Below are 16,945 nucleotides of genomic sequence, written 5' to 3' on the forward strand. Positions count from 1 at the left end.
GCGCAGGATTAGCAAGCTTTGAAAAGTTAAACAGGGATTAACAAAGTTTCATAGGGACCGTGCGGGACTAAGTGAGATTATTTCGGATTAGATGAGTTTATTTATCTGAGTTAGTCCAGAGTGATTCGTGTTAAATGACATGATTTCAACATGTTGAGCAACATGTAAAAAGGGAAAAAAGGCAGAATGAAAAAGGAAAAACGTAAAAGGAAAATGTGAAAAGAGGACCTTCTTTCACCGTCTATAATACTAGACAAGTTTTATTTATATACATTGTAACGGTTTGTTCGAATTCTTTTCGGCTAACTTGCGTAGTAGGTGAATAATGCAGTAGTGTTATACGATGCTAAAATTAGTACTACATTTTTTACGACACTTGTACCGCGAGCACCAAGTTTTTATTTTCTTTTCGCGCTTCGTTATGCAGCTTAGCATTTCACTAGAGATAAGCTCTCAGCACGAAAGCGTAAAAACAGTCTGCCCAATTATTTTGCATGTAGAATTTTTTAATTGATGACTAGACATATTTGTTGTTGATATGTCTGCGAGAAGTTTCGCATTAGAAGTACGACGCAGACGATTGTTTTTCACTTGTGTTTACTTTTTATTCTCGCCTGGAGCAGCCGGTTCATTTATCGCTTTCGTTTTCAGAACGTTCTACCCGTGACTCAGAATGAATTCGCGTTGCGATTGCGACGGATGTGCTTATCGAAACGGGGTAAATAGTGCTGCTCGTTACAGACGAAAGCACGGCACAGTTTGGACTTATTCTTTCAGTGATCATTGACAAATACTAACGGTCTTGCGGGGTTGTTCCCGCCAAGAGGATTGTTTAGAATTCCGTGAAAATAGAAAAGCAAAAACAGCTGATAGTGACAAGGTCAGGAAACAAAGTAGCTGAAGTTAATAAAATTCTGGTGCTGTGTATTTCCTGGATAATCAAAAAACAATGGAAGCAATTCAACTGACGGAAGTGGAGAAAGGTATTGAAATTTTAAGGAATTTACTCAATTTGAAGTTGAAAAATTACAAAGGAAATTTACGAATATCGTTTAAAACGTCATTGTACGCAGTGCTAAAAATATGAAAACAAGTTTTGGATTTTGCGCACTGAACAGTAGATCTTACCGCCTTTTTCTTGGCAAATAGAGATTTACAATTAATTTATATAACTGTGACCCATTATTACTTTAAATTCTTATTATAATATTTTCCACTTATCTGTTAGTTTAGGTAATCCTATGTTTCTATACTATGATTTGCACATTCTACATGAAAAGGTATCGAGAAGAGCGTGAGACTTATTCTCATAACATTCGAGACAATGGACATATTTCATAGCTATTTTTCACTAAAGATCATTTAATTGCTGTGTCTAGCATAAATACTTACAACTATGATTGATTCATCAGTTTACACTTTTGTTTTGTTAGTTCTGTCGAAAAAGTAGATCTACCTCCACATCGAAAACAAATTGCTGCCTGTTATAGTGAAGAACATTTGTTATAAACTAAGTAGTGTTGTTTTGTAGTTTTGACGTGTAAGCTTTTGTCAGATTTGTGTCAAGACTCGCACATGTACCTGCATGTGTAACATATAGTCACAGGTATGGGTTGAATAATTGCTTTTAATTGTTGGGTTGGAATAACTCAGAGTTATTTAATTCGCTAGTAAGAGATGCCAAAATAAATAAACGTTAGCCTGCTAGGAAATTTAAGCTTTTATTTTAAATGAGCCTTCTGGTTGGTGTCATCTTACTTGAAATGACGCCGATTGCTAGCACAGTAGCTTAGGCTATTTGCCAGTTAATTTTCATTTATAGTCCAATTGACTTTTTTTTCATTGAACTACAAGCGAAAATCTCGATGTGTGGCAACGTCGAGTCGCCAAAGTACAGAAAAAAAATTTCTTTCGAAATACTTGGTCATTAGTTGAGAGTTTCGCCAGAAGTGGTATATTACTCTAGAAGCATAACTGTTGGATTGTATGACTAAATAAATAATATAGGATAAAATAATGTCACCAACTAGACCACGGAAGATGTGATTGCTTGGTCAGTGAAGGTGATCGAGGTTTAGATAAAAGTTATTCAGATTTATGCATATCCGTAACTTGCAACTCTAGCGTACACCGATCGTTAGTGAATCTCTCCCGTTTGAATTAATTATTTGCGAACACGTAGTAATTGGTGTTAATCTGGTTCTACTACTGAGGCACGTTCAGTTATTCAACAAGCTTCCGAGTAATTCATATTACCGTGCACATGATTGTTGTTAACTTGAAAAAATTCATCAACCCTGTATCAAGTAGCTGTTGTCTAGGAAAATCGAAATAGTTTTTTTTTCTTGTAAATATGAGAATTGTCATATTCCTTGTATATAAATTATAATACATTTGTTATCCTGTTCTCAAAATGTGAATTTATCTTTGAATCAATTATTATTAGGAAATAAATGCAGTTGTATAAAAAAATGAATGCTAATTATTTAGATTTCATGTTTAGGAATCGTATATCCTGGTTTATTAATTGCCAAAGTCGGCTGCAAACTTATTATCGCTAGACTGATCAAAAACAAATTGACTAATGTGGCGTTTAGATCTCTGGACATGACTTGACAAATGATGTTTGACTGGTCATATTTGTGTAATTATTGTTTATGCCTTGCTGTTGCTTAATCGTTACCGCAAATAACAATAAATAATACGATCACTGTTGAAAGGCAATGGAAAGATAAATATTTTTCAGGTCATAGAGTAACTCCAGAACTAAACAGCAAACGGGTGGCAAAACCAGTATCGAATTTCTTCGATCGGATTTCTTAAATTTATATCGTTTATTTATACCTGGCTTTAACCTAGTTGTGGTCGTTCACCGGGTTTTCGGTTGGAATTAAACTTTGTATATTTCTTCAGTATTGCATACTTATATGAATTTATTGCATACACGTTCTTTAAATTATTGTAACAATAAAACTGTTACTTGCACAAATATTGAGAGATTGGATTTATCTAACAAAATATACACTGAACAAAATTGATTGCATTTTCAAAACTTACTACACAATCAGAAAAAAATTAAATAAGGAAAATCCGAATCTTCAATCATTTTCGGGGAACTGGTATAGCGTAATGGGTAAGTTAATACCTTTCACGCAGCCCACGTGAGTTCGATTCTCAACCCGCCCTTAAGGTCAGAAAATCTTACTGGCTCGAGAGAAAAAAATCTGTTTGTTATTGAAACCAACATTTGTTGTTATTTCTATCAGTGCTCCCCTTAAAGTACACACCCCGATTCTGTATTTCTTTCAAATTTGGATCATTTTGATCGAATACCAAATTGTGCATTCTGCATATCGATCGGAGTACAAAATAGGAATGACAGAACAATTTATTGGCATTTTCTCAATTTCTAGTTTTGCTGAAAAATGGCCAATGAAACACTAGAATATGATTTTACAACTCGAGCAATAAATTTGCTCATGATGAATTAACTGCCCTCCTGATGTCTCACCAACACAATCTGCTAATGCACTGATAAGCCGAAGGTCATCGAAGGTTACCCGCGGTCATCACCGTTGTTTTCAAATCTAAAGTGGAAGCTCATGAGAGTTCAAGTCTTCGAAAACAAACGATGGTATTCACCTCGAGAATTACTGGAACGCACACACAGAGAACACACATTGCAGATAGTACGAACTTTTTCAAAAAAGCTGTGAAAGAATACAAGTGAAAATCCGTTAAAAATCGGCGCTGCGTACCACTTTGCATGCATGAATTACCATTGTATAAAAGATCGAACGAAAGAGCCCATAAGTGGCTGCTGGACTGCTTGAAGCGCCTCTATAGGCAAATTGATACTTGGTGATCCCTTTACCAAACAACCGTTAAATTTTTTACACACATTGAAATCTCGACTTGGATGTCGGTTCTCTGTGATATACACAAGACCTTTTGAAATGTTGAATAACTCCGCCTTTTTTCAACCGATTTTGACAAATCAGACAGATTCGGATGCGTCAGTCCTTGACATTATTTTCATGGTCAGCGAAAATTACTGCTGTTATAACCGAAATCTTATCAAATACAATGCAAAATGTATCTAATGTAGATGGTTATCTTGAATGAATTATCAATAAATGGCATTGTATACTCTAAATAAATCTTGTTCATTTTCTAAAATCGGCTGAAATATGGGAGAATTATTAAACATTTAAATAGGTCCTATCTGGATGGCGTACCCGGTACATTCAGATTAGCCATTAACGACGCAGCGAAGAGCGACAGAGGAACCAACCAGACCCCATATTGAAAGTAGTAGGTGATGCCATCCAATATAAGGAGATAACGGAGCTGAACTCATCATGATAGATGTGGGAAAGCGGGCAGTTTGTCTGCTCAGACTGATAGTAAAAATTTGGGAAACAAAAAAGCTACCGGTGTAGTTGAAGGAAAAGGATATATGCCCCATCTACAATAAAAGGCGACAAAGTTATATCTTATATCGGTACTAGCATGTGATTAGAGCATATTGTGTTGTTGGCCCTTTCGAATGTTACAAAATCTTGTGCTCAATACTCGATTTTCAAACATGGAATTCAAGCATATTGTATACAATTCCGTAGTTTGTGCTACCGTCTACAAGATTATATCTATTATTGTGTAAATGAAAGTTGCAGAACTAAGCAATGGGTCTAAGCGTGGGTCACTGTCAGTGACGGCCGCTCGACAACGAACCAGATATTAACCGTACGGCAAATATCAGGTCTCAACACATCACCTCTTTTTTTTAAGGTGGTCTACGATAGTATTGGCTCCGCAGAGCAATAAAAAATTATGGATTAGCAGAACTTTCGCAGAGTATTCGGCGTGTAGTGCAGTGAGTAAAGGTGGACGAATCAGGTACAATACGACTTAGTGTTCGTGTGACGCATCCGAGTAATGTGGCGCATCCGAGGAATGTGGCCTCGAATCCTGTACTGCGGTGTCAAATTGTTCTAAATGCATGAAATCTACCCGATAAGAGATTGTACTCAGGTTTAATATTTTTGCAACCTCCAATGTAAAGATAACTATGAAAAATAATCCAAAATAAATAAAGGAATAATAAGTAACAAAGAGTTATTGCACAAGCTTACTAGTCAAATAACAAAATATGCTTTTCATGCCTCAAAAATTTTCAGTTAGAGAAATACTAAAAATTTCACATAATGTCATTATTTATTGTTAATTTCTTGCAAAGATGAAGTTTCAATTTTATTGAAATTCCATTAAATTTAATTGTAATTATTAAGAAACCCAAAAAGTGCGTTATATTATAGGAGTTCATTTTACTCCATTTTCCTTTACTTTATCTAGGAACACTTCACAATTAATTATACTTACGAACAGAACTATCGTTATGCTTGTGCTTACAATTCGATTCAACGGTGATGTCGCACACGATAAAAGCGACTTGATAAAAATGAATTCAATGTCTTGATGTTATAGAGACCTAGACAGCTGTAGGATCTCTGCTACAAAACATATATATTGGATAGGTTCGAAATGTAACTGAAGTGTTGATATGCCTCTCGGATAGTTGAGAATTGCTCGCTGTGCGCAATATCGTCTCTTTATTGCAAAGATTTTTCTGCAAATTTCTAGATTATTATATACTGCGAAAAGGTCCAAAGGGGCAACATATGCAAGATCATCTAATCGAAAACAATTTTTAATACATTAGTTTCATGTATGATTACGTAATCACTGTAGGAGGGATGGCAAAGAGAACGTAAAAAGCGAACTGTGCAAATTGAGAATATAGATACAGAAAAAAATTACCTATATATCTTCCATAAATTTGCTATGAGACTTCAATATCATTGCTGTTGTCGTTTGATTTATTGATATTTTGATTTGTCTACCTAATTTTTACATAATTCAGTAGTAATTCAAATGCTATATCTTCCTTTTTGTACTATAGATAATCCGCGGAATGTTTGATAATATCACCGAAACAATCGAAAGTACACCAATTCATATCAGGTATAGTTTTGATGTACATACATCATCACGCTGACTCATCATGTTTGTAGAGACTGCAAAGTGAAATAACAAGTCAGCTACCACGTGGAGAGGAGGTCAGTCACATTCACGTTCTCGCTAAAGTTTTTCAGATGACTATGTTCCGCAGTTCTTTTTCCTTTTGGATGACTTGTTCGTGATGTGTTTCTACTTACCCTTTCATTAATTCGAAGTGTTATGCTCTCATTACCATTTGTTATGGTTGAAATCGTCTTCTACAAAATATTGAGCAGCAATTCTTACGAAATAATAAATGAAATGTACCACGTTCGAGGGCCAACGACAGCTTCTCCTTGTTTACGTTCTCTTCCACGAATAACTTTCAAGCCAGAACCATTGGTTTACGATTAATACTTGAAACTGTGTATAAAATTATCGAATTGCTTATAATTTACACAAAACAACACAAAAATGACATAATTTGTTGTCGCAATTTTGTGATTTTTGTGTAGGGAAAATGTAAACCTACTTGTGATGTGTAATAGGGAAAAGTAACTTACATACTAACTAACTAACTAATACAGAGAGCGCTCAAATGGCTCCTTGATAAACAAAAGAAAATGTGAACAACAACAGGCATTTGCCGTTATGCCCTTTGATCTTTGTACATCCGAAATGAATTCAAATATTAGAATATCTGTTTTTTTTTGTGTTAGTTGCACAGAAGCTAATTCAATTGCTAATTTTTGGTTTTCGCTTTTGACTTAGTTTTGCTTGGATGAACACGTATGCGGCGATAATGCAATGAACATAAACAACCGTAAACTGCACTTCTACTCGATAATAAAAAAAAAGAACAAACCACGACGTGTTAGGCTAAGCACAATACAATACTCATTTTTCCCAAGGCTTGTCCATATCATTCAAGTGAAATAATTTGCTCGTGTGGTGTGTCGTTGCAGTCGATTGAATACCGGTTCAACTGCACTGTTGCAGGTTAACCGCAATCCGGTAGAGTTAGAATAGATCTTGAACTTGACCGAACGACTACGGTTTGCATGTGCAATAAAGCTGTTGCATTCGACGACTTCCGCTCTGATACATGAGATCACATTAACTCTACTCATTGTAACATCTGATTTCCGAGTTTATGTGACCTATAATATACTATATTGCATAGTTCTAATTGAAGTCAACCGATATGATGTTGATTTGTTTATTTGTATATTTATTCGTAGTATAAGTTCATGGGAAAATTGAAAATCGCAAGGAAATTGCAAACAATATAGACTACAGAATCCATGTAACGCGATCACACTTCAATGCAATTATTGTGTGCAAGATTTACATGTTAGAACTTCTTGCGTGATATCGAAATGTGTTTTATACAAGTAAATACAAGTTTTGCCTTATGATTAGACTACCGAATATGGTTACGACTAAAATAATTTTATTATGGTAACATTGAAAATAATAGACTCTAGTTTTTTGTATTGAATAATAATAGAAACAACAATGATAAAATATATACAGTTTTGGTGGTGTATTCCGTAGGTAGGAATTTTCCTTACTTATGCTAGGCAAGAATTTTCCTTACTTATACAAAAAGGCCATGCAATCCCTGTGGAAAAAGATTTTATTCCGCGGCCCATAAGCCTATCATCTTAAATCACTCGAACCATATCGCTGAGAACGGAAAATTTTTGTGTGTATGAAAAAATGTGTGCATTTTTTATATCGTTTATTTATACCCGGCTTTAACCTAGTTGCGGTCGTTCGCCGGTATGTGTGCATTTTATTTTTTCGGAGACGATTGAATAATTATTTTGTACCTTTTATTCAAGTGAAAGGCTATAAGAAGATAACTGTTATAATAATTTATCTGGATCCATCGTTCGGTTTTTAAATAATAAACCACAAACTGGGGTTAAAAATGTGGTAAAAGTTTCAAACTTTAGTATCCGTGACAACTCACAAATGTTTTTAAATCTTCAGAACTATCCTAACATCTCTTACGTTTTACTGTCTTGTTTCGTTCAGAAATTTTCGATGTCAAAGATACACCTCACAAAGATACATCCATCGCACAGTGGTTGGAAATTGGAAAAGTACGATCAAAAGTGTGTGAGTGTGTGTAGGTATCTACTGCAATGTTCTAAATAACATTACCACAAACAGCCTTGGCTTAGCTTCTGCTTCACATTTAATAGTTCAATAAAACGAAAAGCGTCCAGGCACGTATACAATGAAGGGTTTTACGGGTTTTATAGGGTTTTCAAGTAATTAAAAACATATTTACATAAGCATGGAAATTGATTAACATGTTCTGAACCCATGTTGTTATTATTTTTGAATTTGAGAGACGTAGAAACTATTCGATGGTAATCTTACATTATAAGTGACACTAACGATTTATGCACTAAATTCCAGTGATAATTATTTTTTCAACGTTTAATTTTCCAGATTGAGGCGTTGAAAAATAGTAGAATCAAATTTTTTAACCATGTAAAGCTCATGTAAAGATGTTTAGATGTAATATTGAGCCATTACGGTAGAAAATAAGGACATGCTTGAATTTACGTCAAGCGTAAATTACATTTTTTCTAAGAGTGTGATACAAAATGTTGACCTACTTTCAAACTGTTTTTAGCTGCCAAATCACTGTTCACGAAGATGCTAATCGAAGCTGGAACAAAACCGTGCGACGTCGGTAGTGGTGATGAATTGGAACTCAAGCTACCCCAGTGGTACGACGATGCCAAGTTCAAAAGGTAAATTAGTGTCTAGTTACTGTTGGTTTTCAATCTTATAACAACCGAATTTTGCAGGGGCCAGAAATATTTTTTCGACAACCGTTTCGGTATGATGCAGTCTAACTTTTGCGGTTTGGTTACGTTGCTTTGTGAACCCAAAGGATTGATTATATTACACAACACCGGTAGATCAAGCACACCGGAGACGGCGCGTAAACGGTATCTATCCACTCTTGTGCACATGCTGTCATGGTATGAGATGGATTTATCTCCAGGTTCCAAGTAAGCTGTATTATATTTTATTTTATTATATTATACATTACAGTTCTTCCATTTATCCTATCTATATGATGAATAGTTAGAGTTAGATCTATAATATTTGTTCCTTGTATCAACTGATATGAAAATCGAAGCGAAATTCTTAAATATAAGGCCTCGCATTCAACAAATTCATTGCATTGGAATATAGACAAAAATGTGAAAGTAATCGATATTGTTCGATAATTTCAGATCCTGGATATCGTTGAACCGGGTCCGAAAAATGCATTTGTACGCTTCGAAAAAGTCAGAGCAGAATGGAACTGGTTTTATCTCACAGATGGAAATAGCCTTCACTACATTCGGTTTCATGGGATATGCACTGATTCGCCCACATTTACTTGGAATTCGGTATGATAACGATGAGGATCGTGATGCGTTGGTGCACTTCTGGGCTGTTATTGGAGCCATGCTAGGAGTTGAAGATCAATACAACATTTGTCTTCCAAAATTGGCAGTAGTGGAAATGATTTGCCAGATGTGTATTAGATATGTTTTTATGCCATTGTTACAGTTCGAAACACCTTTATTTAAAACAATGGTTACAGCCATAGTTAAGGGATTGAGTGACTTTGTACCATTTAACTCATATGAGAGCATGATGTGGTTTGTGAGACGAGTCGCTGGCATTCCAGGATATCAGTACATGGTGGACATGGAAAAGGAAACGATTTGTCGTAAAATCTACAACAATGATGAGCTGAACTCAATGTATCAGAGGTACCTAGGTGAGGACGGATACCAATTCTTAGGCTGCGCTATCTTTGACGAACGAATAATGTTATTCGACGTGGAGGAAATGTCCGAAATATGTGAAGATAATCCGAAGACTTTAGAAAAAAGCACTGTCAGCGGCGTTTACAGCAAACTATATGAAGATGATATGCTAAAGCACAAGATTTCTTTAGATGGTAACATTTTGAAGCAGAACCACAACGAGCAAATCAAAACAAAAAAACTGTATGATGATGATATGGCAAAGCTGCAAGTTTTAAGTAATATTTTGAAGCTAAAAGGCAACGAACAATTGACAATGAAGAAAGTAGAGAACGAAAACGCCTGGAAAGATTACCTAAATGATTCCAAATTGAAGGTGTTATCAAATCGGGACTTGGGTTATTTGAAACTCATGTGTAGGTTGTCTGAAAATTGTTACTCAAGAATAGGGAACTTTATCAATGAAACTATACTAAGTCTGATGATATATCGTATGAAGAAGGCACATGAAAAATATTAGGAATTAAAAGTACAAATAATTTTGATTACGGATATTTAGCCTTAATTGTGATGAAATAACTTGTAAAAGCAACATAATTGTGATGGAAAGCAATAATAAAAAAATAATAGATTTTAAGGTATCTTATTATTTAAAAACATTTATTTGTTTGATTTGTTTAATTATTTGATCTTACAATAAAAGTCTTGATGATGAGCCTGTACGGTATCTAAACACTAGTCAATTCTATAAACAACCTGCCGAACACGGCATGGCTTTTGCAAATGTTACTAAGGTCCTTGTAAATGTTACAAAATGAAATACTCATTGTTTGGCTTTGTCACTTCCATTTACATAATAATCGATATAATCTCGTAGACGGAAACCCAATCTATAAAAATATGTACAATATAATGCTAGAATTTTTAATGCTTGAAACTCTAGTACCAAGTGTGCTAGTTAATAATGCTGGTTTTTTTAAGAGATGTCTCTGCAAACAGGAATTAGTTCACCGTTGAAACTGTTGCGTCATTATTTTTGCTGCAACATCACGTTCCAAATAACCATCACTGCATTTTCGGGAATTGTTGAATCATTACTTTGTTGTACAAAAAAAATGCTGTTTAATCCCATCGAAATCTGGTTGTAGCTTACGGTAAGCCCACCCTATTGGTCGCGATTTGTTAACATTGGTTTGAATTATTTAAAAATTGGGATTTCAGTGTTGAAGACAATGAATTGCAAGGGCTGTTGAACGAAGACAATACCCAAACTTAAAATTGTTATATTCTCGATGTCGAGTATTCGAACCCCAACGAGTTTTTTCATCCACCTAGTGGTGTAATTATGCCTTTCTCATAATACTTATATTTTGAAGAAGTTCTGTCAAGATATTTTTTTCTAACTTAAATGAATCAAAAACTTTTCTTGGGTATAAACTACCATAACCTTTTCAACTTGTAAATAGTTAGTATAAATTTAAATGCTTCACGCTATACAAAATTGAACAATGCACACTATGTGTTAGGCGGTGGTTTTTTCTTCTTCCGTATCAGCACATACCGATGCATACCGGTTATGTATTATTTTGCATGACAGTATCTTTTAAGACAATGAGAGCTTTAATTTGATACATGATTTGTGGAAATCGGTTTTACCGCAAGTCGGGTAAAGATAAAATTCAATAGTTAGCTATGGGACCATGAGATCTTCCGTTTGTGAAAATCGGTTCAGCCATCTCAGAGAAAAGTGAGTGACAAAATTTTCATTTATGTTGTGCATATCTGTCGTATGTTCGAGCCCCGACCTGGAAGGATTCGTAGTGTCAGTAGAATCGTAGCACCAGCCATGCACTGGTTCTGTACACTCTGAATCGGCTGCGAAGTCCACTACAGGAATGTAATATCAAGGCTTTGCTTTTATATCTGTAATTCCGGAACCGGAAGTCGGATCGGCATAAAATTCATTAGCAATCTATAAGACCATAAGACCTTTCATTTGAAACTGAGTTTGTGAAAATCGGTTCAGCCTCGTTTTCAAAAGTTAGTTTTCACAGCGATTGATAGCCTTTATATATGAGAAAGGCAAAGACAAATGACTGAAAAGATAAAAAAAAGTCTCTCAACCATTTCTGATCGTCATTACGTATTGACGATCAGAAATGGTTGAGAGACTTTCAAAAAAATTCAGAAGATGGTTAAATGGTTTCCTCATGAGCTGGATGATAGAGAGCATGAACAGTGTGAGCGGTGATTTGACTTTCATGTATAACAAATCGGTTTTCTGCATCGGATAGTGACGGAAGATGAGAAAAAAGGATATATTTTGAGAATCCCAAGCACAGAGAATCGTGGGTTGCCCCTGGTCACCAACGACATTAACTGCAAAATCTAATCGTTTCTAAAAGAAAACGATGCTGTGCATTTGATGGTTAAAAAAACGTGTCTTGCTTTATAGCCTCCACAAGACACGACAAAGTCATTTGGGAAACTGTCGAAAACATCATATCGGAACTCAAATAAAAGCTTTTGCCCCACACGCAATATCGTTTGCATTTATAAAAATTGACAAAAAATGTCAATGTATCTTGTGTTTGGGTAGTAGCCCATGAGCCAACAGACAAAATTTGACAGCTGTATTAGTCGAACTCTAACAGTGATGGCGAAAACAGTGAAGCAACTTCGTTCAAAAGAGTGTGCATTCAACGACGGCACTCCGCCGCGTCGAAAGCGGACATCGTGCGGTACTTTATGGATGCCGGATACGCCCCTTCTGCCATCTATAACTCTTTGTCTCTACACCCAAACCTCCATTTACGAACCTTATATATGTATGTATGTATACTTACACACTCACACTCGTGTACTAGCAGGGCACGTCGTATTTTATTTTCCTAACGAAGGAAGTAAGCTCCGAGGTGAAGTTAATTTCACACAGTAAGTTTCCCAAGAAGGTGTCTACCGGATGTTGTGTCGTTCATCAAGAAATACCATAAGGGAGAAGACGCGGTGTTCTGGCCGGATCGGGCGTCGGTCCACTACTCTAAGCGATCGTTGGAGGAGATGGAACGGCTGAATATTGATTTGGTACCCAGGTCGACGAACCCGCCCAACGTCCCTCAGCTGTGTCCGAGCGAGAATTTCTGGACCAATCTTGAAGCGTAAGATTTACTCAACAATAAATAAAACGAAAAATTGCCTACAGTATGTTTTCGTGCGCCATGATTAATGTTCCGGTTAACTGCCGGAAGGCCGCTCGCAACAGCGTAGTTTTTTTGCAAGTAAGCTTAAATAATTACCCTCCATGGAAAATATATCAAAAGTAATTATCTGTATTAGATTTTAAGTTCACTTGTTCAATGCAAACGTTACTTCCCGGCCCCTCGCTGCTATCATTTGATTTCATCGATGCCTCACGCAATTGCTGAGTAGCACTTCAACTGAGCAGCAGCTATGAAGATGTGATAAAATGACTTCACGACTGGATCGCAGATGAACAACTTTTTCGACGTGGTTTTCGGTATATAGCTCGATTGTATTGCTTCTATAATGCTATAAATTTTATGCACTTTGTCCTGATACTTCTTTGAGCTAATACGAACGAATGTCGATAATCGAGTTTGGATCAAAAACTATAATACAAAACATCGTCTTAAGGGTACTCCGCATTCAGCCGATCCGAGCTCGCCGGCGTTGACTTTTTCTCTCTTCGGCTATGGCTGAGCACGGGCGTGCGCATGGATAGGTACGCCGGACCCGACACAGTTGCTACGGTGCGAAAAGCTCGGCGAGGAATATCGTTGCCAAAGATATGGATTTTATGTCGGGTCCGGCGTACCTATACATGTGCACGCCGGCAGCTCAGTCATAATCGAAGAGCGAAAAAAGATCGGCGATGGAAATGTCGGCTGAATGCGGTTTGACCTTTATATTAATGTGTTTCGTTTAGCTCACTCGTCCTTGAATTTCATTGCCTTTATTTTCATCAAGGCTGATGACCAAAACAGTACTAACTCAACCCTCCCGAACTACACTATTTTTTATGCTAGTGAATAAAAATTGTCCGAGCTTTGAAGCATTGTCTACTCTGTAGATAGGGCAGCTTGTATCATTGTCGACGGGTGAGTTCGAATAGACTTTGTACACCATTTTTAGTGACTCAAGACAGGCTTTAAAAATGGTAGATGTGTTTCGGTATGAACATTCTTCGAATCATTATAATCAAAAACTGTAAATTATGAACTAATGGTCTTGGGAGTTGTGGGAAATCGGGATGGTTCTTTGAAATAAATTCACTGAATTTAAATTATTTTAAAAATTTACGAACCAAAATTATTTCATAACTTATGACGAAAGGAATGATTCGCGGTATGGCGCCTTCGCCGCTTACTTGTCAACGGTCATGGAAAATGCGCGCTAATACACTAATCACATTAACTTTCGATTTTGGTTTCAATAGCAGGGTAAAATTTAAAAATGACGACAAAAAAAGGATGGGGTTTTCTAGATTTATTCTTTGGTTAATTGTCAAATTCTTTAAAAACCATTAAATTTTTTTTCATCGTATATATTTTTAAAAAAACCTGTTGAATTCCAAAAACTTTTTGAACACTATTTTTGTACAAATAATAGGTGTTCAAATATGAAACCGTCCTCTAGGTTTAAATAGCTAGAACAGAAAATATATGCACTGTTTAACTCTGTCAACTGTAGCAATTGTTCATTTTGACAACTGGCTGAAGTGCAAATCGCTAGCAGTTAACCGGCATCTTCGTGAGATCGACTCCATGCCCTACTACAAATCCTTAATTCGTCACGAAAATCCCCGCCAAATAATTCCAGCAGATCTTCTTGACCTCAAACAAATCCTTTCAAATATATCCCAAATTCCCCACCAACTTCAACAAAACCCGTCCGCCGATCTAATACAACGACATTTTGTGAAGCAAACCGATCTACCAAGGGTGGAACGGCAAAATCCAACAAACGACTGACCACGCACGTGGTGAAACATAGCACAGAAACAGCTCTCGTCATCGCAACGATCGGAGCTGTATCTCCTCGTAAACGAGAAGACCGAACACCGCAAACTATTGTTCGTTATGCACCGTACTCCAGATGAATTCTGCACACACTGTGGAAATCAAACGGAAGAGACTTTCTGCCACAAATTCAGTACCTGTATTCGTGTTGCGCCGGCTTGGACGGCCCTACAGCAGAGGTTAACAGGTATAACAAACGGATGGAGACGCCTATCGTTCGGAGATCTTGTCAGACCTACTCTCAGAGGCTTGGACAAAAGAAAAAGAGTGCAAATTTTGAACATATTTGTAAAGTGTATCTGCTTCGTAAATGGAAAAAACGGTAGAATAGATGTAGCTAAAACAATGTTTTTGTCCCGGGTTGGCGGTTCAATGCATAGGGCACTGGTCTTACAAACCAGTTGTCGTATGTTCGAGCCCCGACCTGGAAGGATTTGTAGTGTCAGTAGAACCGTAGCACTAGCCATGCAATGGTTCTGTACACTCTGAATCGGCTGCGAAGTCTGTTGAAACAAAAGGTCAAATTCCACTACAGGAATGTAATACCAAGGCTTTTTGAAACAATGTTTCACCTTGATTTGTAAATAATGAGTGCTGACCTAATTTAAGATTTGACAATAAACACAAATATTTTACAAAAAAAAAAACTGGCAACAATATTCAGTTTAAATGTATCAAAGTTTTACACAACAATCGATTTTTTTAATGTACCTGAAATATTGTGCCTACAAACTACTCATCATTGTTTTCCGTCTACCAATTGAAGAAAACGGCTGCCGAATCACATCGAATGCTTGTGGAAGATTATACCGAATAGGCTCCTAATGAAACATAGTGTAAAGAGAAAAATGGGAGCTTTAAGAGTGGCGATTTTTGACATGAGAGTGGACAAACCACCGAAAAAATTGTTGCACGAAGATGATGGTCAATTGGAACAACGACTCACAGAACTATAAATTTAAATGTTACCCAGCAGACAATTTCATTGCGTTTAAAGACTATGGGAATGATTTTGAAAGTCGAAAATGGTTGCCACCTTAATATGCTGATAGACAGAAAGAAATCGCAATAGAACCAACAAAGATTTGGTTGGGTTGTACAACTGGGAGACTTTTGCTCATGCGGCTTACTCACCGGACCTGGCGCCATCAGATTATTACATGTTTGCATCGATGCGGCACGCACTAAATGATGAACGATTCATTTCATACGAAAATGTGCAATGACGGAGAATTTTTTAGTATAGTATATGTATGTATGTATGTGTGTATGTATGTATGTGTGAAGCAACCATCAGTTCAAGGCATTACCAATGTATGCGGGTAGATTTACAGTAGATCCGAATTTGATTATCAGATAGCTTTCATATAATTGCTGTTAAGAAAGCCAAAATGGGGTTTGAGGACCCGGCGCCTTCCAGCAAGAACATCCGGCCATATAATCAGAGATGCCAGGTAAAAATTTCATATATCTGCAGACAGGGTATGTAAATCTGAAAAAAAATCTGCAGTCAGCAGTATGTCTTGCTAGCAGCAATTTCTCTATAAAGTATGACACGCAAAACTGACTTGGCGAGCAAAAAAAAAAGGTCGCGGAAATTTCAAAAGTCTGTAAATATAGACGAAAGTCTGCGAGAATTTCAAAAGTCTGTAAAAGTCTGCGAGAATTTCAAAAGTCTGCAAAAGTCTGCACAACAAAAAATGTCTGCAGCACTATACCCCAAATCTGCAGATTTACAGACAAATCTTCAGACCTGGCATCTCTGCATATAATAAAGAATTTCGCTGTACCAGCTTAAACCCGCCTGATGGTTTGTTTGTTAGAAGGGTGCATCTTACTCATTTCAGACCTTCAGGGAGAAACACAAAGCTTCCCCCGCGTGACTCAGGTTGGCAATCCACTCCATCATCCAGCCATTCACTTGTAAGATACCCTGATGCACTCCCTGCCCCTCCCCGTTGTCGATGTACTTGAGCATAATACAATATAATATAATATAATATAATATAATATAATATAATATAATATAATATAATATAATATAATATAATATAATATAATATAATATAATATAATATAATATAATATAATACAATATAATATGATATAATGCAA

General features: G+C 36.4%; 1 protein-coding gene and 1 long non-coding RNA gene across 4 annotated transcripts in view; one reads left to right on the forward strand and one right to left on the reverse strand.

The window, feature by feature from the left end:
- The window catches only part of LOC131439165 (uncharacterized), a 64,615-nt gene extending 63,140 nt beyond the window's left edge, over positions 1–1,475 (reverse strand). The window contains exon 1 of the long non-coding RNA XR_009231069.1: positions 1,393–1,475. This is a non-coding gene — a long non-coding RNA (uncharacterized LOC131439165). The remainder of the gene's footprint in view (positions 1–1,392) is intronic.
- Positions 465–10,428, forward strand: LOC131439163 (uncharacterized). Of its 3 annotated transcripts, XM_058609860.1 has the most exons (5): positions 465–983; positions 5,963–6,119; positions 8,654–8,774; positions 8,832–9,038; positions 9,267–10,428. In XM_058609860.1, exons 3-5 carry the CDS (start codon positions 8,677–8,679, stop codon positions 10,309–10,311), a joined length of 1,350 nt encoding a protein of 449 aa, XP_058465843.1. In that variant the 5' UTR covers positions 465–983; positions 5,963–6,119; positions 8,654–8,676; the 3' UTR covers positions 10,312–10,428. The 3 variants fall into 3 exon arrangements, with proteins under 3 accessions (XP_058465843.1, XP_058465842.1, XP_058465844.1); XM_058609859.1 differs by lacking the exon at positions 5,963–6,119 and having other exon boundaries at positions 467–983; XM_058609861.1 differs by lacking the exons at positions 465–983; positions 5,963–6,119 and adding an exon at positions 1,441–1,606.
- The last annotated feature ends 6,517 nt before the right edge of the window (positions 10,429–16,945 follow it).

The sequence above is a fragment of the Malaya genurostris genome, chromosome 3 (assembly GCF_030247185.1).
Source record: "Malaya genurostris strain Urasoe2022 chromosome 3, Malgen_1.1, whole genome shotgun sequence".
Classification (NCBI taxonomy): domain Eukaryota; kingdom Metazoa; phylum Arthropoda; class Insecta; order Diptera; family Culicidae; genus Malaya; species Malaya genurostris.

Excerpts from the sequence above, each read along its gene's own strand:
- LOC131439163 (XM_058609859.1), top strand. The coding sequence starts at position 950 with ATGGAAGCAATTCAACTGACGGAAGTGGAGAAAG. Across the intron at positions 984-8,653 it reads ACTGACGGAAGTGGAGAAAG|CTGCCAAATCACTGTTCACG; the intron begins GTATTGAAATTT and ends AACTGTTTTTAG. Across the intron at positions 8,775-8,831 it reads GACGATGCCAAGTTCAAAAG|GGGCCAGAAATATTTTTTCG; the intron begins GTAAATTAGTGT and ends CGAATTTTGCAG.